This window comes from Vulpes lagopus, chromosome 7 (genome assembly GCF_018345385.1).
Source record: "Vulpes lagopus strain Blue_001 chromosome 7, ASM1834538v1, whole genome shotgun sequence".
NCBI lineage: Eukaryota > Metazoa > Chordata > Mammalia > Carnivora > Canidae > Vulpes > Vulpes lagopus.
This window is the reverse complement of record NC_054830.1, coordinates 9,998,282-10,021,942: the sequence shown is the minus strand read 5'-3', so window position 1 is coordinate 10,021,942 and position 23,661 is coordinate 9,998,282. Positions and strand designations below refer to the sequence as shown.

General features: G+C 55.0%; 1 protein-coding gene across 1 annotated transcript; it reads right to left on the bottom strand.

Moving 5' to 3' along the window:
- Positions 1 to 97: 97 nt before the first annotated feature.
- Positions 98 to 23,564, bottom strand: PKN1 (protein kinase N1). The gene is made up of 22 exons (XM_041760793.1): positions 23,400 to 23,564; positions 18,587 to 18,890; positions 16,795 to 16,946; positions 15,522 to 15,657; positions 12,341 to 12,486; positions 11,856 to 12,069; positions 10,883 to 11,077; positions 9,162 to 9,271; positions 8,921 to 9,064; positions 7,042 to 7,117; positions 6,798 to 6,939; positions 6,614 to 6,707; positions 3,832 to 3,901; positions 3,669 to 3,760; positions 3,495 to 3,586; positions 2,130 to 2,306; positions 1,864 to 1,926; positions 1,662 to 1,738; positions 1,313 to 1,455; positions 922 to 1,029; positions 761 to 841; positions 98 to 360 (listed from the first exon to the last, which is right to left on the bottom strand). The coding sequence occupies exons 1-22, from the start codon at positions 23,418 to 23,420 to the stop codon at positions 157 to 159; spliced, it is 2,841 nt and encodes a 946-aa protein (XP_041616727.1). The 5' UTR covers positions 23,421 to 23,564; the 3' UTR covers positions 98 to 156.
- Between the last annotated feature and the right edge of the window lie 97 nt (positions 23,565 to 23,661).

Sequence of the window (23,661 nt, the reverse complement as noted above, 5' to 3'; positions counted from 1 at the left end):
TCTCCCCCCCTCCAAGTACACGCCCCCCCGCCCCGCGCCAGCGTCACTGCACACGCGGGGAGCCGGAGACTGCATGGATGGGGCAAACCCCAAAGGCCTTTTTAAAAACTACTGAGAGCTTGTTCGGGGGGGGGGGGGCGGGGGCAGGGGAGAGGGCTAGCAGCCCCCGGCCACGAAGTCGAAGTCCCGGAAGGCCGCCTGCTCTGCGGCCGTGAGGGGCCGCGCGTCGCGGGGCGGGCTCAGCGTGGGGGCCTCCCCGGTGAACTCCTCGTCGAAGTTGCTGACATCCGTGCGGCCTGACAGCGTGGGCACGAAGGGAGGTGGCAAGCGTCGGGCCAGCAGACTGTCCCAGACCAGTGTCTAGGTGGGGGAGAAGGGGGAGAGAGGGCGGGGGTCAGCAGGGGGAGTGGGGGGATGCAGGAGGTGCCCCGGCCGGCCCTGCATCTGTGGGGATTAGCATAAGGAGTCACAGAGGGACGGGTCCAGTGGGGACTGGGGGCCCAGTAAGGATCACAGTTTATGTATGGGGAGCCCTGGGGTCGGGGAGAGGGAGCCCCAGGTTCATACCCAGGAACCAGGCCAGCCTGGAGGAGATGTGCGTGTAGGAGGGTAAGTGGGCATGAAGGGAGGGAAGGATATGGAGGGGACAATGTCAGAGAGGAAGTGGCTGTCTGGGTAGGGGAGAAGTGACCAGGCCCTGGGGGGGGGGGGTGACCAGGTCTCTGGTGGGGAGTTGGCTAGGCACATGGGGTGACCTCACCCTATAGAAGGGCTGCTTTTTCACATCCTCAGCATCTCTCTCGCTGGAGCCCAGCCTCCGCTCGGGATTCCTCCGCAGCAGCTGGAGGGAAGACAGTTGTCAGTCTTCCCCCTCCTGGCCCCAGAGCCCCTGCCCAGGCCCAAGGTGGGGGTGCTCCTCACCCTGCGCATGATGCCAATGGCTTCAGCTGATAGGAAGCGTGGGTAGCGAACCTCATCATTGACTATGCTGTCAAATACCTCTTCCTCGTCGTCCCCTGGAAATGGGGACTGGGGACAGAGAGAGCCAGGGTGAATTAGGCCCCTCCTCTGGCCACTCCTCTCCCAGCCCCACCTAAGCCCTCGGCTCCAGCACACTTTCCCCTGGGTGCTGGCTGATGTGAGAAGGTAAGTACCCCATTTTACAGATGCGAACATTGAGGCAAGGGGGGGGGCAAAGCCAGGTGCCTCCACCCCACAGCACACGGAAGCCCCGTCTGATCCCACAGCTAGCACAAGCAGTTTCCAGCATCATCCCAGGGTCAGGCAGGGTGGGGGCAGCCTGGGGCCTTACCTCACCAACCAGCATCTCATAGAGCAGCACGCCCAGCCCCCACCAGTCCACAGCCCGCGTATAAGATGTGTCTGTCAGCACCTCGGGTGCCAGAAACTCCGGGGTCCCACAGAATGTGCTGGTCCGGTCCCCAAAGCCCATCCCTGGGGGCAGGAGGGCCATGTGAGGTTATGGAGGGAGGGGTGCTCCCAGAGGTAGGCCAGCCCAGCGTGGGGTGGCCCGCCCAGCCAGCCAGCCCCATCCCAGGGTCAGGGTGGGGGTAACCCAGGGAGGGCTGGGGACTCCATTCCCTCCCCGCTCTGTCTAAACCCCAGAGGCCAGCCCTTCAGATCCCAACCCCGCCCCTCACCCTCCTTGCAGAGGCCAAAGTCTGCGATCTTGACATAGCCCTCGGTGTCCAGGAGCAAATTGTCCAACTTCAGGTCCCTGTGATGGGTTGGGAGGGGGATGTAAAGAGGGATGAGTGGGGGTCTGGGCCCTGCCTGAAGCCTGAGGGCCCCCCGGTGGGCGGAGCGTGCGTACAGGAGCAGAGGCACGCACAAGGCACACACCTGTAGACAATCTTGTGTTCGTGGAGAAACTGCAACCCCAGCACCACACAGGCTGAATAAAAGCTGCAGAGAGAAGCTGGTGTGACGGAGCCAGGCCTCTCAGCCAGGAAGGAAGGCCATAGAAGCCTGGCTCCCACATCCTCAAAAGCCCCCCAGACATCCCCCCAAAAAACTCCAGGAGGATGGGGGGAGGCAGGGGCCGAAGGGTGGAGGGGAAGGGGGCTGCCACTGCCTGTTGGGGGTTGAGGCGCGGGTGGGGAGCTCACACAGCGCGAGGTTCAGAGAACACATCACTGTGGATGTGCAGCATCAGATCCCCGCCGGCCGAGTACTCCATCACGAAGCACACGTGCTCTGGTGTCTGGAAACAGCCAAACAGGTTCACCAGGAAGGGGTGTCCTGCTCTGGTCACTGCTGCCAAGATCCGCTTCTCACACATCAGGCTGGGTAGGGTAGGGGGCGGGGGTCAGAGACCACAGCAGTCCCCTACCCCATCTCCCACACTCCAGGGTCCTCGATCATTAGCTGTTTGCTGAGGACCTCACGTAGTTGTGCAACCTTGGGCAAGCTGCCTAGTATCTCTGAACCTCAGCAGCTTTGTCTGCTAAACACGCACCCGGAAGCCATCTGTCATCCTAGTAACAGCCCCCTGATATCCCTTTAGGGAACAGCCAGGGTGGGCTAATGGGAACACCCCATTCCCCCAAGCCAGGAATTGGTTTGGGAATGGGCAAGCCAAGGAAGTGGGCTCAATCTCAGGATTTCTGCTGGAATTATTAAGGAAGAAGGGCTAAAACTACTGGATGAGTCTTACATGGCTGGGGCAGGAGGCTATCTCTGTCCCCTTGAGAAGACTGCAAGCAAAGCCTACAAAGAGGAAAGCCGACTGAGAGATGTCATCTGAGCACCTGGATACAGACATGCCTGAAGGTAGTCCACTCCTGGACTTTTCTGATCCAGAGCAATAAATTCCTCTTTTGCTTAAGCCTATCTGAGTTGGGTTCCTGATCAACAAAAGGAGGTCAGAAAGCTTAGGGACAATCTCAGCGCCTCTACTGGGCCTTCTTGCAGGGGCCCAGGTAGTGCAGAATGCTCTAGATGCATCCTCTCACTTAATCCACCTGACCACCCTGCAAGAAAGGCATTATTACTCCCCTTTTATAGACAGGGAGGCTGTGGATCAGGAAGGCAAAGTGACTTCCCCAGACTCTCCAAGCACATTTGTGGCAGAGGTGGGGTTTGAACCCAGGGCCCTGACTCAAAGCAGAGGTGGGCCATGGTGCCATTAAGGGTACAGGCTTCAGAGCCTGAGTCCCTAGGCTTGAATCCCCAACCTGCTGCTTACTGGCTTTGTGACTTTGGGCAACTCGCTCAACCTCTCTGTGTCATCAGCAGAATGGGAACCATAATGGTATTTACTTCATCAGTCTGTCGTGGAGGATGAATGAGTTCCTGAACATAAGGTGCATAGTGGGTGCTTTCTAAGAGTTAGTATCTTAAGTACTAGCTTAATTAGTGCTAGTGACTGTTATGAATCACTGTCACAGCAGCTCCAGAGAGGGCATTGCTCTGTCTCCCATCTCCCTGAAGAAAAGACTGAGGTTCTCAGAGGGCCTGGGCTGGGTCCCCACCTCTCCACCTCATCTCGGGCCACAATGTCGCCTTTCTTCAAAGCCTTGATGGCGAACAGCTCTCCGCTGGGCCGGAATTCAGAGAGCAGCACCTGGAACCACAAAGGGCAGCGATGGCCTTAATGGCCAGCCCGGGAACTCCCTGTTCCCCTAACTCCTTGCCCCCTGCCTCACCTTTCCAAAGTGACCCCGGCCCAGCACCGCCAGGAATTTGAAATCCTCGAGGGTCAGGGGCGACTTCTTCAGAGGGCTGTGGAGAGAGGACACTGGTGGGGACAAGGACAGCAGGCAGTGGGGGTGGGTGGTGAGCAGGGGAGGGGTGTCACCTGCTCAGGGCCGGGGCCTGGGGTCTCCTGGGTCTCTGAAGGCGGCTCCGGGGTGGTGGTAGTTTCCTGGATCGGGGAACTCTGTGGCAGAGAGAGGGAAGTCAGAGGCACCCATAACCACAATAGCCACCGAGGCTCCCGTCACCTCTCTGACCTCACTTCTCCTTCCACTTGCCCTCTTGCTCACTGCCCTCCAGGCACGCTATCCCTCGCCCCACGCCCTGAACACACCAAGCATGTTTCCAGCCCAGGGCCTTTGCATAGGCTATTCCCTCTACCTGGAATCCCCCCACCCCGACATCTGCACGGCTCCTCCCTTACCTCCTTCAGGCCATTCATGCAGATGTCGCCTTCACAGGTGGCCAGCTGACCATCATATTAAGTAACTAATGGACCCCCCCACTCCCTGCCATACCCACACATACTCCCTGTCCCCTTTCACTGCTTTTTTTTCATGCTATAAATATATTTTACCATTTACCTACATATTTCCTTTATGGGTATTTGCCCTAAAAGCTACTTAATTCTTTATACCACATGGGCATGTAACTTTGAAAAGAGTCAAAATTCATATTGTAAATGGAAGAGGGTGGGGGGGGGCTGGGTGGCTCAGTCAGTTAAGTGCCCAACTCTTGGTTTCGGCTCAGGTTGTGATCTCAGGGATGTGAGATCGCCCTGTATCCAGCTCCACGCCCAGCAGGGAGTCTCCTCTCTCTCCCTCCCCCTTCTTCTGCCCCCCTCCAATAAATAAATAAAATCTTAAAAAAAATACATGGTGAATGGGAACATATTACGACTGGTTCATCATCATCTACTACAGACACAGTTCTAGAAATGCAATCAGGTGGGAAAGATGGGCCTCTCGTGCCCCAGCCACCCTCCCCAGAACCAGCCACCATCAATGATTTCCTGAGTACCTTTCTAGACATATTCTATACCCACACAAGTAAAAGTGATGGGAGAGGCTCCATTTCACTTGTTTCCACTATTGACAATATTCTAATCTTGCCTCCCCCACTGGACAACCTGTCATGGAAACCACTCTGTCCCAGCACTGGGAGACCAGCTTCATTTGTCACAGCCCACCTCGTCATTTACTTAGCACTGGCTCTCCTATGGATGGACACTGCCGTTTCCACTTTTGCCCACACAAAGCCGCTGCAGTGAACTTTCCGGATGCGCCCATGTGTGAGCGTCCAGGATTGGAACTCCTGGGTCAAGACGATGTCCATTTTTAGGGCAACCAGCTATCCTAAGCAACAATCCTAAGGAGATGCAACAATCTACATGCCTGTCTCCCTGTGCCCTGCCTGGCATTTGATGGTATTAAACTTTTGGATTTTGTTTTGCCAAACTTACCTGATGACCTATCTCATTATATTATTGTAAATAAAATACAGAAGCATATACTATCATTTTTTTAAAGATTTTTATTTATTTATTCATGAGAGACACAGAGAGAGGCAGAGATATAGACACAGGGAGAAGCAGGCTCCCCTCAGGGAGCCCAATGTGGGACTTGATACCCAGACTTGGGATCACGCCTTGAGCTGAAGGCAGATGCCCAGCTGCTGAGCCACCCAGGCTTCCCCCCTGCTTTTTTCTTTTCTTTTTTTTTTTTTTCAAATGAGGTATAAAATGCATAAAATGTGAGCTGGGCGGCCAAGGGGCCTGCTCTTACAAACATGTCCATCTGGGTATGCATTGCACGCAGCGGGGGTGGGTAAATGAGGTTTGGTACAGTCCGTGAGCCGAGAATAGCTTTTACATTTTTAAGGGGTTGGGGGGAAAAATCAAAAGGAGAGTAATATTTTGTGATCTGAGAAAGCGATAGGACATTCCAAGTTCAGTGGAGATCCCTGGGTGGCTCAGTGGTTTGGCACCTGCCTTCAGCCCAGGGCGTGATCCTGGAATCCCGGAATTCAATCCCACATCACGCCCCCTACATGGAGCCTGCTTCTCCCTCTGCCTCTCCCTCTCTCTCTGCGTCTCTCATTAATAAATAAATAAAATCTTTAAAAAATAAATAAATAAAGTTCAGTGTCCATCCATAAAGCTTTAACCAGAACACAGCCATGCCCACTGGTGTATGTATGTATCCCCTACGGCTGTTTTCTACAATGGCAGCGTTGAGTCATTGTGACCAAGACAGTCTGGCCCACAAAGCCAAAAATATCGGCTCCATGCCCCTTTATGGAAAAGGCATGCTGATCTCTGACCTACATTAAGAGGCACAACATAAGGACACCTAGGTGGCTCGGTGGTTGAGCGTCTGCCTTTGGCTCAGGGCATGATCCTGGTGTCCTGGGATTGAGTCCTGCACCGGGCTCCCCACAGGGAGCCTGCTTCTCCCTCTGCCTATGTCTCTGCCTCTTTGTGTGGGTCTCTCATGAATAAATAAAATCTTAAAAAATAAATAAATATATAAGAGGCACAACATGGCCATGACCCCAACAGGCTCCCTCGTATCTCCCTATCAATGACACCCCACCCCACCCCGAGAAAACCACCATCCTGACTTCTATCCTCGAAGTGAGTTTTACACATGCTTGTTTTACAGGCCAGTGCACAGAGCACAGCAAGGTGAAGCAGCTTGCCGTGGGTCACGCGGCAGGAACATGGACCCAGGTGGCCTGGCTCCTGAGATCATGTTTTTATTCAGGATAGAGAATGCAACCACCTGCTTCCAACAGAGATGTGGGACCCAGGGAAATTCCTGGTGGTGTCTGGGTCTTGAGTGGGGAGAGAAGCCTGGAAGATCCAGGTGTGGGGGGAAAGGAGTGGAACACTCACCAGGCTTGATGGGCTGGAAGGAGGACCCAGAGGACTCTTCTGGGGTAAGCTATCCAAGGCAGTCCCAAGGTTCAGCTTCTCCACAGATATATCACTGCAGACCAAGAGAGGAGGGTGTGTGTGGGACCAAGCACCCCGGCATGCAACCAGGGACAGCCTAGACTTCAGAGAGCACCCTCCTTACCCTGTGGAGCGGACCTCAGGGCCTGGAGAAGCCCCAGGGCTGAAGGTGCTTGTGGCCGTGGCATTGGGGATGAGCCTTCGAAGCAGCCGCACCCAGGTGGCAACATCAATGTTCATCTGCCTAGCGCGCTGAAATGCTTTCCCTGGGGGTGAGGGGTGGGGGAGGGGGGTACAGGGGATGGGGGTCACCCTTCATGATACTCCTGGGACCCCTGGCTTCTTCTCTACCTTGATCACTACCTCACCTTGCTGCTTGGAGAAAATTTTCTTCTGCCTTCGGAGCCGGGGTATCCTCTCAATGACAGGGTTGCGGAAGGTAACCTGGAGAGAAGGGCCAGTGGGTAAGAACTCACTCCCAGCTCTAGATGGTGGGGAAGCCCTGAGAGCGTAGAAAGGCACACCCTTATGTTTTGCGGGTTCCAATTACTGTGGCTCCACATCTAAACAGAGTATGAAGATGTTGTAACTTATTAAGGGGTTAGAAAACCAACCCAGTGCCTGGTAGGGCCACCTCCTGAAGTGCCATCTTAGAAAGTCAAGAAGCAGGCAACCAAGACCTCCTCTAGGGGTGGGGTGGGGGGTCCTGACCCAACAAGAGGTACATGCAACTCCAGCAAGGTCCTACATCATTTAGGGTCATGATTCCCCAAGTGGGGCCCTGGACCAGCAGCGTCACCTGGGGCCTTGCCAGAAATGCAGATTCCCAGGCCCCTGCCTGGACACACGGAGTCAGAAATACAAGCGTGGGGTCCAGCAGCCTGTGTTTCAACAAGCCCTCCAGCTGGTATGGGAAAGCCACTAGTCTAGCTGCATTCTCCCAACTCCAAAGCATCTTCTAGAAGGCGCTAAGGTCACAGAACTGTGTGACTTTATGTGTGTCTGATACGCTCGCCACTAGCCACGTAAGGCTATTTAAATTCAGTAAAATTGTAAGTAACATGAAAACTTTAGTTCTCTGGTCACACTAGCCATGCTCTAAGTGGCTGGCGGCTGCTTTGTTGGACGGTAGACGTATACAACATTCCCATCTACAACAGAATGCAACTATTATAGGCTCATCGACAACAGAACTCTAGAAAGTTCTATTGACTGGCACTCTGGGGGAGGTGGAAAAATAGAACAGAATGCTACAAGTGAACGTTGAGGGCCAGCAGGCTTGCCTCAGAACTTGCCCCCCTCCCCTACCACCCCCACCATTCCTGCTTGGTACTGGCCGGTCTTCCTAATGGAAGAGCAATGTCACTGCCCTGCCCGGCCCTTCTGCTCTTTTTCTTCAGTGGCGCTCGATTATGAGATCACGTCAGAACTCCCACATGGAGATGTGGATATGTAACAGGGCACGCGTATGTGTTAGGGGAACACTTAAAGAATTTTTGAGGAAAATTTTGACTGAATGAGAGGGCCAATGGCTTTCCTCCTCTGTGCCTCTGTTTCCTCCCCCGTCAGAGGTGACTAATGACGATCCCTCCTGAATCGATCCCTCCTGATTCGGGTTGGGTGGAAGTGGGTCATTGTAAGGATTAACAAGTTAATGCCAGCAAAGCAAGTAGGACAGGGCTTGGCTCACACCACAAGGGATCAGCTAGGAATGTTATTTAGAACATGGGCTCTCAACCAGGGGACAGGGCAATGTCTAGAGACTGTTTTGATTGTCACAACTTGGAGGGAGGGTGGTGCTGGCTCCCTCTGGGTGCAAACCGGGGATGCTGCTCAGCACCCTACAGGGCAACCAAGAATGATCCAGCCCACTATGGCACACTTGTCTCTAGTGCCAAATGCAGGACACCTCAATTTAGACTCTAACCCTAACACCACTATAGAAGGAATTTCTCTCTACTTGACTGTGGCTCTGACAGCAATCTCCGTGATGTGCCACCAGGTTTTTCTTTTCTTTTTTGGCTTGGTGAAATTTTGCAATTTCTTTTCTTTTCTTTTTTTTTTTTTAATTTCTTCCCTTAAAACAAAACCAATCCCAGCTTAAGTTGTGTCACTGAAGTAACTAATTATATGTATTTCTCTATCAAGGTTCAGAGACCAATCCAACACATATATCTTCCCTTTCTAGAAAACCGCGAGTGGGCAGATGCAAGAAGTATTTTCGTAGGGTCAGGGGTCGGGCTGTACCTCAGCCACCAGGCAGCCCTGGGGTTCCATGTCCAGCTGCACCTCGTGCCTCTCATTGTCCAAGAAATCCTCCAACTTCAGGAATTTGAGGGCACAAAGGCCCCGTTGGTCCCGCCAGAACACGGCCAACTCCAGTTCCCGAGCCTGGAGGGAGAGGAACGGGTGCCATCATTTGGCACTGCCCAAGGTCTGGAACCCCTCCTCCTGGATCCAGGCCCTGCCATCCCCCAACTTAGCTCACCCTTTCCAGCTCCAGCGTGAAGCTCTGGTCCCAGGCGCTGGGGCCACACGGCTTCCAGGATGTCTGCCCCACCACCGTGTTATCCAGCTTGAGCACAGTGCTAACCTCGCCTGGAATGAGGGGTGGAGGAGGATGTCGGGAAATGTTTGGAGTTGGGGGGAGGCATCTTGGCCCATATCTTAGTAAAGAAATCCTCCCTTCCACCATCACATTCTGCTACGCTACCCTCACAAGGCTTTCACATCAAGGCGTTTAATCAACTTCCAGTTGATTTCTGTGTATGATGTGAGGTAGAGATCCAAATTCACTTTTGCTTTATATGCAACTTCTAGCAATATACTCCTAAGAACTTACCCTGGAAAAATGCATGCAGGTATAATGGGGAGATGCATATATACATATATATCCATATATGCGCATATAAGGGCCCCAAACTAGAAATATCTATAAATAGAATATATAAGCTATAACATAGCCTTATTAACTGATATTCAACAATTATTATATTTTACTTTAAAAGGCCCCCCACAATTGATATGGCTCAGTCTAATAGTCTAATGGGCTATTAAACAGGAGTTAAAATAAATGAACGGACTATAGCTTCATGCAACGACATGGATAAACTTCCCAAACTATGTTAAATGGAAGAAGCCACCATTACCATGGAATACATTCTGTATGATTCCACATATGTAAAGTTCAAACACCAGGCAAAATTAAACTCTGTTGTTTTGAGATGTGTACATAGATGCTAAAACTACGAAGAAAAGCAAGGAAATGATAACCATGCGTCAGGGGAGTAGCTACCTCTGGACAGGGAAAGGGACTAGAAAGGGGAGGAGGAGCAAGGGGGTTTCTAGAGAGTTCTATTTCTTGACCTGGGTGGTGGTAACGTGGGTGTTTGTTCCATTGTTATTCCTCTTTTATACATACTTTTTCCTATACATCAGATTTTTAAAAAAGTGGTAAAATTCACATAGCATAAAATTTATCACTATAATCATTTTCAAGTTTACAGTTCACACTGTTGTACAACTACACCACCATCCATGTCCAGAACTTTTTTCATCTTCCTCAACTGAAACTCTGTCCCCACTAAACAAAAGTTCTCTTCTCCCCTCCGACCCAGCTACTGGCAACCATCCTTCTTCCATTTCTATGAATTAGACTACTCTAGGTACCTTATAGAAGTGGAATAATACAGTCCTTGTCTTTTTGTGACCGGCTTATTTCCTTTAGGGTGATGTCCTCAGCTTCATCTGTGGGGTAGCCTGTGTCAGAACGCCCTTCCTTTTTAAGGTTGAATACTAACTACTCCACCGCACACACATACCACATTTGGTTTAGCCATTCATCTGTCAATGGACACTTGTGTTGCTGCTACATTTTGGCCATTGTGAATAATGCTGCTATGGACATGAGTGTCCAACTATCAACTTGAGTCCCTTCTTTAATCTCTTTTGGGTATACACTCAGAAGTGGGACTGCTGATCACATAGTAATTCCATGTTTAGTTTTTTCACAGCGGCTGAAGCACTTTATGTTCCCAACAGCACTGCAGAGGGTTCTAATTTCTCTACTATCTCCCTAACACTTTTTTTTTTTCTTAACAGAATCCATCCTAATGACTGTAATGTATCAGTTTTTTAAAGTGTTACAAGTGTGTGACACCCTAAGATCCCCACCGCATCTCACTCCTCCAGGCCTTAGTGCCCACTCACTGGTGTTCTCAGCTTCCACTTTGAGGCTGCTCCGGCCACTGAGGCTTCCACTGCGGCTGTAAAGGCCCCGGGCTGGGCGGCTCAGGAAGGTGGTACGGCTGTCAGGGGTCCCAGGCACCCCTGCCGCGGGTGAGGAGCTCCAGGGGATGGTCTCTGGAAGGTCCTTGCAGCCTACCACACGTACCTCCAGAGTTCCTGAGGGAGGGGCAGGCTCAGGGGGACCCACATCTGGGCCAGGCCAAAAGGTGGGGACTGCAGGTGAAGTGGACATGTCCAGATGTGGCCAGCATACAATCAGGGTGGAACAGGGGATCTGATACTGGGATGGCTGTGCCCAAGTGAGAAATATGTGACAAGGGGGAGGGGGGAGACTGGGGTGGGCCACACTGGGAAGGGGCTCTGAATGCTCAGGATTTAGTGACAGAAGATAGGTTTAGGGCACAGGCTGATGATCAAGGCAATGGAGAGCCGGGTTGGACTAGGGGTTCTGGGGTAGGATTCAGGGAGCAGACCTGAGGTCAGAGATGGGGGCAGGGGTCTAGGGCAAGGCTGGTCTCTAAGGGAGAAGTAGTAGCTGAGGGGTCTAAGGAGGGAGGAGCTGGCTGACTTTAGGGTGGGCGCATACAATGGTTCCAGACTGAGGGTTCTGAGAGTGAGGGGTGGTGGGACTGGGCTGGGGGGCTCTGGATGTAGGAAATACCAGGGCCAGGTAGGGAAGGATAGTGATGGGGACATGGTGGGCATGGGGGCCAGAGTCCAGAATCAGCGGGCAAGCTGGGGCTAGAAGTCCAGAGTGCATGGGGGTGTCTGGCCTAGGGAAATGGGGCCCAGGGCTACAGGGTTAGGGTGAATGGAGAACGGAGGGAACAGTGAGATGGGAGTCCAGGGGCAGGGAGAATGGAGATTTAGGTTAGGGGTCTCAGGACTTGGGGAGAGGCCATCCAAAGTACAGAGCTGAGGAGGCGGGACCCACCTGTGAGTGGCGCGGGCTTGCACAGGGTGCTATAGGGCGTTGGGGGGAAGGGCCCGGCCAGGCGGGCACTGAAGGCTGCAGATGAAGCCGCAGCAAGCTCCTCCCGCAGCAGCCGCCCCTTCGGGTGGTCTGCGGGCAGCTCCCCGAGCCGCCGCTCCAGCGCCTCCCGCAGCAGCCCCAGCTTCTGGTTGGACTCGGTTAGTTTCTCCTGGGCCTGCGACGGGAGGGACAGAGTGTGGCTGGGGGGGGCCTAGCTAAGTCTTACCTGGCCCAACCCCTCAAACCATCCGGGTCCTATTCCTTGGCTCTCGGAGCGTTAGACCCCGCCCCTGGCGAGGCCCCGCCCCCGGCCGAGGTGCCGCCCACTGAAGCCCCGCCCCCGGCTGAAGCCTCCACATCCCTCAAGGCCCTCCAGGTCAATTCCCGCCCCTTTCTGGCCCCGCCCCCTTTCTGGCCCCGCCCCTCGCCAAGGCCCCGCCCCTCACCTCGCTGACGGCCTTGCGGTCGGGAGCCTTGGCTGCGCTGAGCAGGCGAAGCACGTTCTTGGCACCCTCGGCAACGGCGTGCTCCACTCGGAAGTGGTGCCTCAGCTCCTCGATGCGCAGCTCCACGGCCCCCAGGTCTGGACTCCCTGTGGGCGTGGGGTGCCAGGTGGTAAGGCCAGCCTAGGACCCGGGTTCAGCCACCCCAGCCCCGGACGCACACTCATGCATGGAGACAGGAACTAGCCACCAAGACGTATCACGTTTTTCCCAAGCAAGCGGTCACAGTCGGTCAGTCACACTTCCACCCAGATGCAATCACTCTTTTGTCCAAACACTGTCACCCGCAGGGACTATCCCAGGAACAGAGTTAGGCTGTCATACAGGGACAGTCATCTACACAGGTACACTATCCACACAGGCTTAAAGGACATGTTGGCAGGGTCCCATTTCATCCCCAGGTCCTGTCACAGGGACATTATGGCCATTTGGACAGCCAGAAGGAGACAGACACACAGGCATAGGGACACATGGAGACAGTTTGGCCATATCTATCAAAATCACAATTGTAATTGCCCTTCGATTCAGCAGTTTCAGCTCAGGAACCTTATCCCAGAGAAACACCTCTGCCCTTAACATACGTACTTGGTTATTCACTGCAGCCTTCTATCTAAGAGCAAAAGATTGGAAACAACCCCGTTTCTTGCAGGAGTCATCTGGGTAAATGAATGTGACTGTCCACATAGTGAAATATAATGCCGTTGGGAGAACAAGAGCACTGTCACACAGACATCACCACACTGTCATGCACAGGGTAACCGTGGCATTCTCACTTTGTCACCAGAGTAGGTACACTGTCACCCACAGGCAGAGGAACATACGTTCTCACAAAGATACAGTCACACTGCCACACAGGGACATTGTTACTGGACAGAGAGACAGGACCACAAGACACAAACATCCTATGGGACACATTTATACTGTGGCAAAACTCTGGGGCTCTACCTCCAGCCCAAGAAACATCATCACACTGGCACATGGATAAGGCACAGGGATAGGGCAAAGAAATGCCATCACACAGTCACACAGACAGGGCGGCATCATCGGTCACAGGCCCAAAGATCCCCTATTACAGGGACACAGACCAAGTGTCACACCCAATAGGAAGTCACAGGGACACAGCCATGGCCCAATACGGGATGGCTACAGTTACTCGATGGCACAGAGATAGGCATAAGGACGCACTGTCACTGGAGGCAAAAGGCCATGACCACACTACCCACGGCTGGAGGGTCCGAGGACAGTCTCACCATCCTGTATAGTGACCCAGACTCGGACCCTAGTGTTCTGTCAGAGAGAGTCACGCTACCACTCACAGGTGTGTGACACTCACCTAGACATCAACAACATGGACACAGTGTCACAGGAACCTTGATATTTGCAGGCACATCACCTTACAAACACAGTCACACTCTCACCCCCAGGCCTATTGTCAACATGTGTCCAGATAGTCACCAAGACCCTTACACTTACAGGGACAAAATCACACCATTAGTCAAGATTACAACATCACCCAGAGGCACAGGGACATGATCATACCATTGTACATGGCCACCAAGAAGCCCATGTAGGTATTCCCAGTACAGATGATCAATCACACTGACGCCTCCCATACCCCAAAGACACACCCACCATCATCTGAGTTATATACCCCACTGCTACGGGGTGAATGTTTTTATTCCCCCAAAAGTCATATATTGAAACTCAACCCTAATGTGATGGTATCAGGTGTTAGTTAGGAGGTGGGGCCTTTGGGAAATGACCAAGTCCTGAGGATGGGGCCCTCCTGAATGGGAGCAGGGCCCTAATAAGAGAGGCCCTTGCAAAGCTACCACCCCCCCCACCACCACCACAGGAAGACACACACGGCAAGAAGGCGGTGGTCTTTGAACCCAGAAGAGGGCTCTCGCCAGACACTGGATCAACACCTTCATCCTGGAACTCCAGTCTCCAGAACTGTGAGCAATAAATTTCTGTTGTTTAAAAGGCACCCAGGGGGATCCCTGGGTGGCTCAGTGGTTTAGCGCCTGCCTTCGGCCCAGGGCGTGATCCTGGAGTCCCAGGATGGAGTACCGCATCGGGCTCCCTGCATGGAGCCTGCTTCTCCCTCTGCCTGTGTCTCTGCCTCTTTCTGCCTCTGTATCTTTCATGAATAAATAAATAAAATCTTAAAAAAAAAAAAAGGCACCCAGCCTATGGCATTCTGTTACAGCAGCCTGAACACACTAATATCCCTAACAGCTCGCACAGCGCTTTCTCATGGTAACACACTTACTGGGACATACACACTGCCCCTGGTCCTCACAATGTCACATTAATACTGATACACATTAGTAGCACAGCCACCATGACCCTTGCACACAACATATATCAAGGTCTTGTCATGAAATTCAGGTGGACAATTAGCTTAAGATGCTCCCAGGTATTCATTCACACATGGACACATACATGGAAACAGATACACACTGTGGACACCACAGTTCTACACGACTGGGGCCAACATGACAAGGTGGCAGGGGTCTGCAATTTCTTTTCATAAAGAGCTGGAGAGTTGGGGCACCTGGCTGGCTCAGTGGTTGAGCATCTGCCTTTGGCTCAGGGCGTGATCCCAGAGTCCTAGGATCAAGTCCTGCATTGGGCTTCCTGCTCAGCTGGGAGCCTGCTTCTCCCTCTTCCTCTACCCATCCCCCTCTTTGTACTCTCTCTCTCAAATGAATAAATAAAGTCTTTAAAAAAAAAAGAGCTAGAGGGTAAATATTTTCAGCTCTGTGGAACACACAGGCTCTGTCTCCCATGCTCAGCTCCACTGTCACAGTGCAAAAGCAGCCTTAGGAGACAGTAAATGAATGGGCATGGCTGTGTGTCAGTAAAACTTTATTCACACAAAGAAAAAGGCAGCAGCAGTTTTGGTCTTCAGGCTGTAGTCCGCCAGGACCTGACCTAGCACAAACCGTCCATAGGACAAAATGGGAAATAGGCCAGGAAATGGTTAGGAACGGGTCTGGGTCATCCTGTGAGTCACAACAGCCACCTCTCTGCCTCAGAAAGGGTCCCCATCTGGGCTGAGGAGCTGAGCTCCACAGGCCAGAATGCAGGTTCGTCTGTCTCAGGGTGAGGGGCTCACCTTGGGCCTCATCGGGGGCGGCCTGGCTCTCCAGCTGGCCAGCCTGCAGAGCACGGCGGAGCTGCATGCGGATGATGTCGATCTTGGTCTTACTGTCCTGAAGCATCTGCTGAGCTGTCAGCAGCAGCTTCCGGTCCTGGAGGCAGAGGTGGGCTGTAAGGGGCAGGCTAGGCAACTGGGCTCCGGCTGCTGGCCCTCTGTCCACACAGGCCATGGTGACCATGACACAGCAGGAATATCCATGCATTCTTTTGTGCAGATGTAGCTCATGGCACTTGAATCCCTGCCACCTGCCACCTGGGTAACTCCAGGCAAGCCACTCCACTTCTCTGGGCCTGTTCCCTCATCTGCAAGGATGGGAACACTAAGGCATCAGCTGCCACCAGGCTGAGGATTGAAGGAGCTAATCTGGGTGCGGGCTCTGATCCGTGCCTGGCAGCCAGAGGCACTGTATTTGTCAGCTGTCAGAATGGCATACACGTGGGTGAGGGTTCCTTGAGGCGGCTGTAGCCCTGACTGCAGCCGCATAGTCAAGTTCAAAGGTGAGTGGGGGGTGCTGTGTGAGACAGTCTGCAGTAAGTGGAGTCCAGGGACACCAGGCCTGGGGCACAGGGGTATCTGTGTGACAGCTCCAGGCTCAGGGTGTGAATTTAATGGTCTGCGTGTCTGTATGTCAGGTGTTCTGCTGGCCTGTGCCATGTGTCCTGGGTGTCACATGATGGCATGTGTCTCTGTGTCTAGAGGTGGTCATAGTGGTGACCCTCCACGGATCTCTAAGTGCTGTTACTGCTGTCTCTCTGGATGTTATGACAGCATACATGTGTGCCTGTGTTGATAGGAGTCTCTGTGCCTCTAGATGTTATGACTATGGGTGTGTCTCTAGATGTTAGGACGATAGCATGTGTGTGTGTAAGTGTTGCCCTTGCTATGTGTGTATGTGTCAGCGCGATGCCACCAGCAGAGGCCGAATGCTGCCCCAGCTGTGGACATCCCTCAAGTCTCTGGGATAATTGAGTATGGGGTGGGGGGGACGGGCTCTGCTTTGTGTCTAACATCACACACAGCCATCCTGTTTCTCACATGCCCCCACAGGCTGCCCACATCCTGGCCTGGCCTCTAAGTCACCCATCGGTCCCTCCGTCCCCAACCCAGAGGGTCCCAGCTTCCCATGGGGCAGAGAGATATAGGTGGCACCCTGGTTCCCACCCCCAGCCTGTGATCTGCCTGCCGGTGTGCATGCACACAGGGGGATGTGCACACAGGCTGCACCTACCTTGGTGCTGCCATTGCTGTATGTCTGGATCATGTTTTCTGCCCCCTGCTTCACCTTCAGTTCAATGGCCAGCTGCTTCTCCAGGCCAGCCACGCGGCTTAGGTTGGTGGCCGAGCAGGCCTGGCCACTTGCACCAGGGGACAGGGGGGCATCTATGGAGAAGGGGGCGGGTGAGATAGAGTAACCATGGCCCTCACTTTCCTACCTAAGAGGCTCTGCCCAGCTGAGAGGATTCACCCTCTGCCCAGCCTGGGTTCTGCCCCCCAAGGCCAGGTAAAGGAGGAAATGAGGGCCAGGGCCCAGAAGGTCCCTCCACTCCAGCCCTCCCCTCATCCCTGGGACAAGAGCAGCATCAGTGAGTGTAGGCTTAGCGTCCAGGTGTACGGAAGTCCTCGGGTTTGGTGTGACTGTGTACTGAAGCCCCCAACTACTTCTATGGCTGTGTGGGAGTCTGTGGGTTTGGGTGTGGTTATGCCCGTGCCCACAGGGTGTTGGCATGACTATGTATCTCCTTAGGTGCTCGTGTAACTATGTGAAATGCCAGGTGCTATTCAGAATGACTGTGTGAGGCCTGGGTGCTGGGGTGACCCCTAGGCACATGTTTCCAACTTTTGGCACAAGAGTGCATTCAGATCCCCACGGGCTGGTTAACAACCGTGTCTATACCGGCTCTGTCAGGGTGTTGGTACAGTCAGGCACACATGTCCCTGGATGCTGGCATGTTTCTGTGTGAGTGCTAGAGAGCAGTGTGACTGAGGGGAGGGGGGACATTATGTGCGGATGTGATCATATGAGATGGTGGGTGTTGAATGAATTGTCTCTGAGAATTGACATGACAGGACAGTCTCCAGCTGCTAACCTGTCTAGGTGGCGTATGGGTGTTTGAGAGTCTGTAAGCCTTGTCTGACTGTGTGGAAGTCTCTAGCTGTTGATAGGATAATGTACATCTGAAAAGGTCGGACAGCTGTGTGGGTGTGAATGTCTGGGGGTTGGCGTGATCATGTGTGAGAGGCTCTAGATGTTGTCCCTGTGTTGCTGTGACCACGTGTGCGTCTGTCTGGGTGCTGGGTGGTAGTATGGAAGTCTCTGGGGATTCGCATGCCAGCATCTCCATCCTTGGGTCTCATCAAGGTGCTGGTATATACTGTGTGTCAGGATCTCTGGTTACTGGCATGATGTGGAAGGATCCTTGGTCACAAGATGAAAAGTTCTGTGATGTCTTGCATGACACCACGAATTTACTGAACCCTTTTGAACCGTACATGTATGATTGAAATGATCAATTTCATGTTATGTGTTTTTTGACCCCAAGTAAGAATTTTTTAAATAAATAAGAATTAAGGAAATTTTTAAAAGCATTCTCAGGGGACGCCTGGGTGGCTCTGTAATTGAGTGTTTGCCTTTGGCTCAGGGCGTGATCCCAGGGTCCTGGAATCGAGTCCCACATCAGGCTCCCTGCAGGGAGCCTGCTTCTCCCTCTGCCTATGTCTCTGCCTGTCTCTCTGTGTCCCTCATGAATAAATAAAATTAAAAAAAAAAAAAAGCATCCTTGGGTGTTGTCCAGATGTTGTTACAACTGTGTGAGTCTTCAGATACTCGTGTGACACCATGTAGGGCTGTTGGTGTTTGGCTGCTGGTGGTGTGATGGTGTTAAGCTTTCCCTGGGTGTTGGTTAGTTTTTGGTGTTTTTTTCTGATTGTGTGTGGAGGCCAGTGGGGACAGCTGGGCTAGGCTCAACCCTGGCGGTTGAACCCCCAAAGTCCCGCAGCCTGTGGAGAAGCCCCCCACTCACCTCGGGCAGCAGCCGCAGGGTCGGGCAGCACCACATGGGCATGCAGCTCCTGCAGCTGCTGGTGCAGCAGGTCCAGGCGGCGGGAGGAGCCACGCAGCAGCAGCTCCACGGGGCCGAGGCTGCGGCCCAGGTCGGTGGTGGCCCGCCGCAGGTTCTCAGCGCCCTCCTTCAGCTTCAGTTCCTTGCGGATCTCGCGCCGCAGCCGCTCCCGCTCCAGCTCCAGCTGCTGCTGCACCCCCGGAGCCGCCAGGTCCGCACCTGCCAGGCCCAGCTGTTCCAGCAGGGACCAGCTGCGCGGCTCGCTCTGCGGGAGACGGAGCATGGTCAGTGGGGCCCGGACACCGCAGCGCCCAATGCGCTCAGCCAGCTTGGCCTGGCCTCCTCCCGGCCGGGGGCTTCCAAAACATGCTCCGACCCTCCAAGCCAGGAGGTGAGACGTGGTGTTGTCCCTGCTTCCTGACTGCCCTAAACTGTGAGGTCCCAAGGGCATGGGCTTCCTCCTCCTCTGGCCCCTGAGGCGAGGGGACCCCATAAGTACTGTCCCGTCTCCCTTCATCTATTTCTTATGCAGTAGGATTCTGGAGGACAGGCCCCACTATCTCACCAGCGTGCCCCCCCAAATGAAGAGGTCCCTAAATTCAGGCCCCATCTCCCATTGCCCCCCCCAACAAGGTCCTGAGGGCAGAACCCTTGTCACTTCTGCTGTCCCCCTAGGGTAGGAGGTCCCAAGGGTAGGCCCCAACTCCCCTCTATTGTCCCTAAAACTAGGCCCCAAGGGCAGGCTCCATTGTCCCTCTGCTGCTCCTCAAACAAGGAAGTATCAGGACAGGCCTCTGCTGCCAACCCCTCCCCAAAAACAATGGGGTCAAGATCCTTTGAGCAGGCCCCCTTCCTCCCTGCTATGCCCTCACGCTGGGAGGTGCCAAGGGCAGGTCTCGTCTTCCCTCTGCTATAACCCCAAACTACATTCTGAGGACGGGCCCTACCTCTCTCCTGTTGTACCCTCAAACTAGGAGGTCCTGGCAAGCTCTGTCTCCCCTGCTCTCATCCTCTACAACCGGGCCCTAAAGAGCAGAGCCCTGTCTCCTTCCTTCTCTATTTCCCCGACCTGGGAGCCTCAAAAAAAACCCCACGTATTTTCATCTTCAAAACAGAGAACTCCTAAACCCATCTCTCCTTGGTCCAAAATCAAGAGGTACCGAGGGCAGGACCTCCGGTCTGTGTCACCGGGGTTCTCTCTGGCCCCCCACCCCGACCCCAGCCCCGACCTCCAGCTCCTGGTCCAAAGGGGGATTGGCCTCCGCCATCCTGGGTCCGGGCTGAGGGCCCCGCCCTCTTCCTGAACCTCAGCCCTCCCAGGGCCTCTTGACCGCCACTTCCTCTTTCCTGCTAGCTCCCAGCATCCCCTGCGTGGGGCCAGCTCTGGGGCTCTGGGGCACCTAGAGGACCTTCCCTCCCTGTGCCCTCTCCGGGACTAAGCCTGACTTCTCAGGAGGCAACCAGGGACAGCCCTCCCTCGACATCCTAGGAGGTTGCTAAGGTGTGCACACACCTCACATGCTCACTAGTGTAGACATGGAGACCAGCCTCCTTTGAGTATATGCAGGCTCCAGGGGCTACCCTAGGTGTATACACCCTCTCGTGTACCTATAGGCGTTTGCACAAAACACAGGCAGGCACGTGTGTGCCCACCCTGTGCCTACCCCATGCACACAGATACACGCAAGCCCGCCAGTGAGGCTTCTATGGCCAGCCCCCTTCCTGCTGACGCAGGCCGTCCCTACTTCCGGCTTCCTCTCAGTCTGGTCACCCACTGCTGTAACCACAGGTAGGGCCCAGCCAGGCCAGGGCCACCTCTCTGAGCCCTACATCATGAGGAGACAGTGCTGGAGGGCTGGGTTAAGAGTACCCACAAACCAGCGGCCCACTAAAAGCCAAGTATGACTATTAATAATAAGAAGAGTAGTTTTTAGGAGCTCTGCTGAGGTCACCTAATGCGAGTTCACGAGGTGGGTGCTGTCATCACCCCATTTTCAAGACAAGGATACCAAGGCCTGGAGTGGTGATGTCATAACTTGCTCTGAGGCCCCACAGCCAGCAGGAGGAAGGGCTGGGATTTATTTTTCTTTTTTTAAAGATTTTATTTATTTATTCATGAGCAACACAGAGAGAGAGAGACCGAGAGAGAGGCAGAGGGAGAGGCAGGCTCCATGCAGGGAGCCCGACGTGGGACTCGATTCCGGGTCTCCAGGATCACGCCCCGGGCTGCAGGCAGCGCCAAACCCCTGCGCCACTGGAGCTGCCCAAGGGCTGGGATTTAAAACAGGAGTGCCCAGAATCTGCTCACCCTGTCCAAATGTCAGGCCTGGCACTGAATGACAATCCCCACTGGGAGGACCCATTGCACAGATGAGGAAAGTCCTTGTTGGCTCCCAGCCAAACCAGAGGGCAGCTGTCCCCAGCAAGGGTTCAGCTGAGAGTGTCACTCTCACCATCCTACCAACCCAACCCATCACATGAATCCTGAGCCGCTGCCACTATTCTTCCCTACTCTCCAGGCGAGGAAACAGGCTGAGAGAGGTGACAGTAGCAGTTCGGGGTGGGGTAGGTTATCCCCACACACACCTCCAGGGCCACTGAACAACATCCAGAAAGGTTTTTGGTTGTCACAACTAGGGGTGGGGAGGATGTGGTCCTGGCATCTTTTGGGTTGAGACCTGGGAACCTGATCAACATCCTAAGGTGCACTGGACGGCCCCCGCCTCAAAGAATGATTTGGCCCCAAACATCAATAGCACTGATGTCAAGAAACCCTGCAATAAAGGACACAGATTCACACCCTGGGCTGCTGACCATGACCACCAGTAAGGATTTCTCAGCAGATCCTCCTGCAGAGCACAGGCCCATCTACATCTCTCCCTTTGGACTATGAACACCCTTGTAGACCCATTTTTTTGGTGGCAGGACCATGGCTCAGAGAGGCAAAGGCACTGGGTCCAGGACACACAGTGAGAAAGTGACAGAGCTGGAATTTAAACCCAAGTTCACCTAATACTACCAGCTGGTGACCAGTACCCGCCCACCACCCAGCCCCATCCCATCCCTAGCAGGCAGAGCAGGGTACAGCCAGGGTCCAGGCCAGCTCAAATAAGGACAGTCCAGGCAGACAGGAAGAGAAGCTGAGGCCTGAGAACACGCAGAGCAGGGAGGGAAGGAGAGAGGCCCAGCCTCCTGGGTTCTCTTCCCTTGGGTGACTCACTCCTACCCAGAGGGCAGAGGTGATCCCTGGGCCAACAAGGCAAACCCACGAATCAGGAGCCTGGACCAGCCTTGGAGAATCCCTGCTCCCCCACCTCCCACCTCCCACACCAGACCCAGGTCCAGAGGGTCCGCCTCCCAGAATCCCCTTCTTCCCAGAGCAGCCAGGGCCCTAGACCCTCATGTCCGGAGATTTCAATGCTTTGGGCGTTTCCGGAATCTGGACAGGACATCCGTTTGCCGGACACAAAACAGACAGGCATATGTCGGGACAGACAGAGGGACAGGGTGGCAGGCCCAAGCAGGCACAAGGGATGACCAGGAGGGGGGAACAGAGTGGGTTAGACATGGGAGGGGGGGACAACAGCACAGGTCCAGCCTCATTCCAGGAATCACGGCCTCCACCCGGGTCATGTTCCGCACATGCCAAGTGCATGCATGTGCCAGGGGATTCCTACAGAGCCCTCCCAGGGCCGGGGGTAGAGTCAGAAACCCCGGCCCACCCCAGCCCCAAGGTCTGACCTTATGTGATCGGCAACACCAGATACGCCCAGCTCCACGGCAAGGCTGACAGGCCATCAGCAGGACTGGGGTGGGGGACAGGGAGTCATGGGGGAGACACAGAGGGGATGGGGGCAGGTGCAGAAGGAGACGAAAACCCAGTTACACAGCAACCACAGGACAACAGAGGGATTTTGAGGCACTATTGAGGGCACCAGAGGCACAGGATGTGCCTCAGATTCTGAACCGAAGGTCAGAAGTCATTCTGGCCCGGCTTGTCACAGATGTGGAAGGTGAGTCCAAGGCTGTGATATTCACAAGGTGGTACACGGAGAACCTGGCTGGTGGCAGGTTGGTGCCAGGCTGAGTGTGTCTGCGTGACCCAGCCCTGCCACCCATGCCCAGGTAGTGCCCAGGTCCAAGAGAATCCCCAGCCTGGGATAAGGTTCCACCTGGTAGCCCTGAGGGTGGCCACTGTGGGTCCCCCATTCCTCAACCTAATGAGGTGACTCTAGGACACTTCCGCCAACAGGTGCCAATCTGGGTGGCGTCCGGATCATCATAAAGCTCAGTCTGGAGGCGGGGGCCGCCAGAGCTTTGTTGTGCGGGGGAGGGGCACGGACCGAACGGCCTCCTCCCCTCCGGGCCACTGCGCCAGGCACCTGCCCCAGGTGGAGCGGCACCTGCCGGAACCGAACGCCGGGGCGGGGGAGAGGGAGTGCCGAGGTGAGCGGCGGGGGCGCGGGCACCGGGACGCACAGCCAGCCACAGACGCCGGAGGGGCGCCTCCGCCGCGCCCCCTCTAATGCTCGGGGAGGGGCGGAGCTTGGGGGTGCAGCGGGGCCTTCCGGACCTCCCCGCTCCCCCTCGATGCTACCTCCACCTGCCGAGAAGGGGACCGCGCCGGCTCCGCCGTGTCGGCCCGGGGAGGGGGCGCCGGGCACGCGGGAGGCCCCCGCCCGGGCCGGCCGGGGCCGCGGGGGCCCCGGCAACGCGCGGGCGGGGGTCCCCGGCGCTGGCCGGGGCCGGGCGCTGCGGACGCAGGTGCGCCTACCTGCACGGCGTCGCTGGCCATGTCCTCGCGCCGCCCGCCAGGGGTCCCCGCGCGGAGGGAGGGGCGGCGAGAGGAGCGCGCGTGCGCCCCGCGCGGGGCGGGGAAGGGGCGGGCGCGGCGCGAGCCCCCGCCAGCGCGCGGCCCGCTCCGGCCTGCTCCGCTCCGGCCCCGCCTGGCCAGGCCGCCGCGTCCGCGCGCCGCGCCCTCCGGCCCCAGCGGCCGCCGGGCCGGGTCACGTGACCGCGAGGTCGGCGCCCGGGGA

Coding starts and splice junctions, on each gene's coding strand:
- PKN1 (XM_041760793.1), bottom strand. CDS start 23,420: ATGGCCAGCGACGCCGTGCAG. Junction 3,902..6,613: donor CTTCCAGCCCATCAAGCCTG/GTGAGTGTTCCA, acceptor TCTCTGCCACAG/AGTTCCCCGATCCAGGAAAC. Junction 1,927..2,129: donor TTCTCTGAACCTCGCGCTGT/GTGAGCTCCCCA, acceptor TTCTCTCTGCAG/CTTTTATTCAGCCTGTGTGG.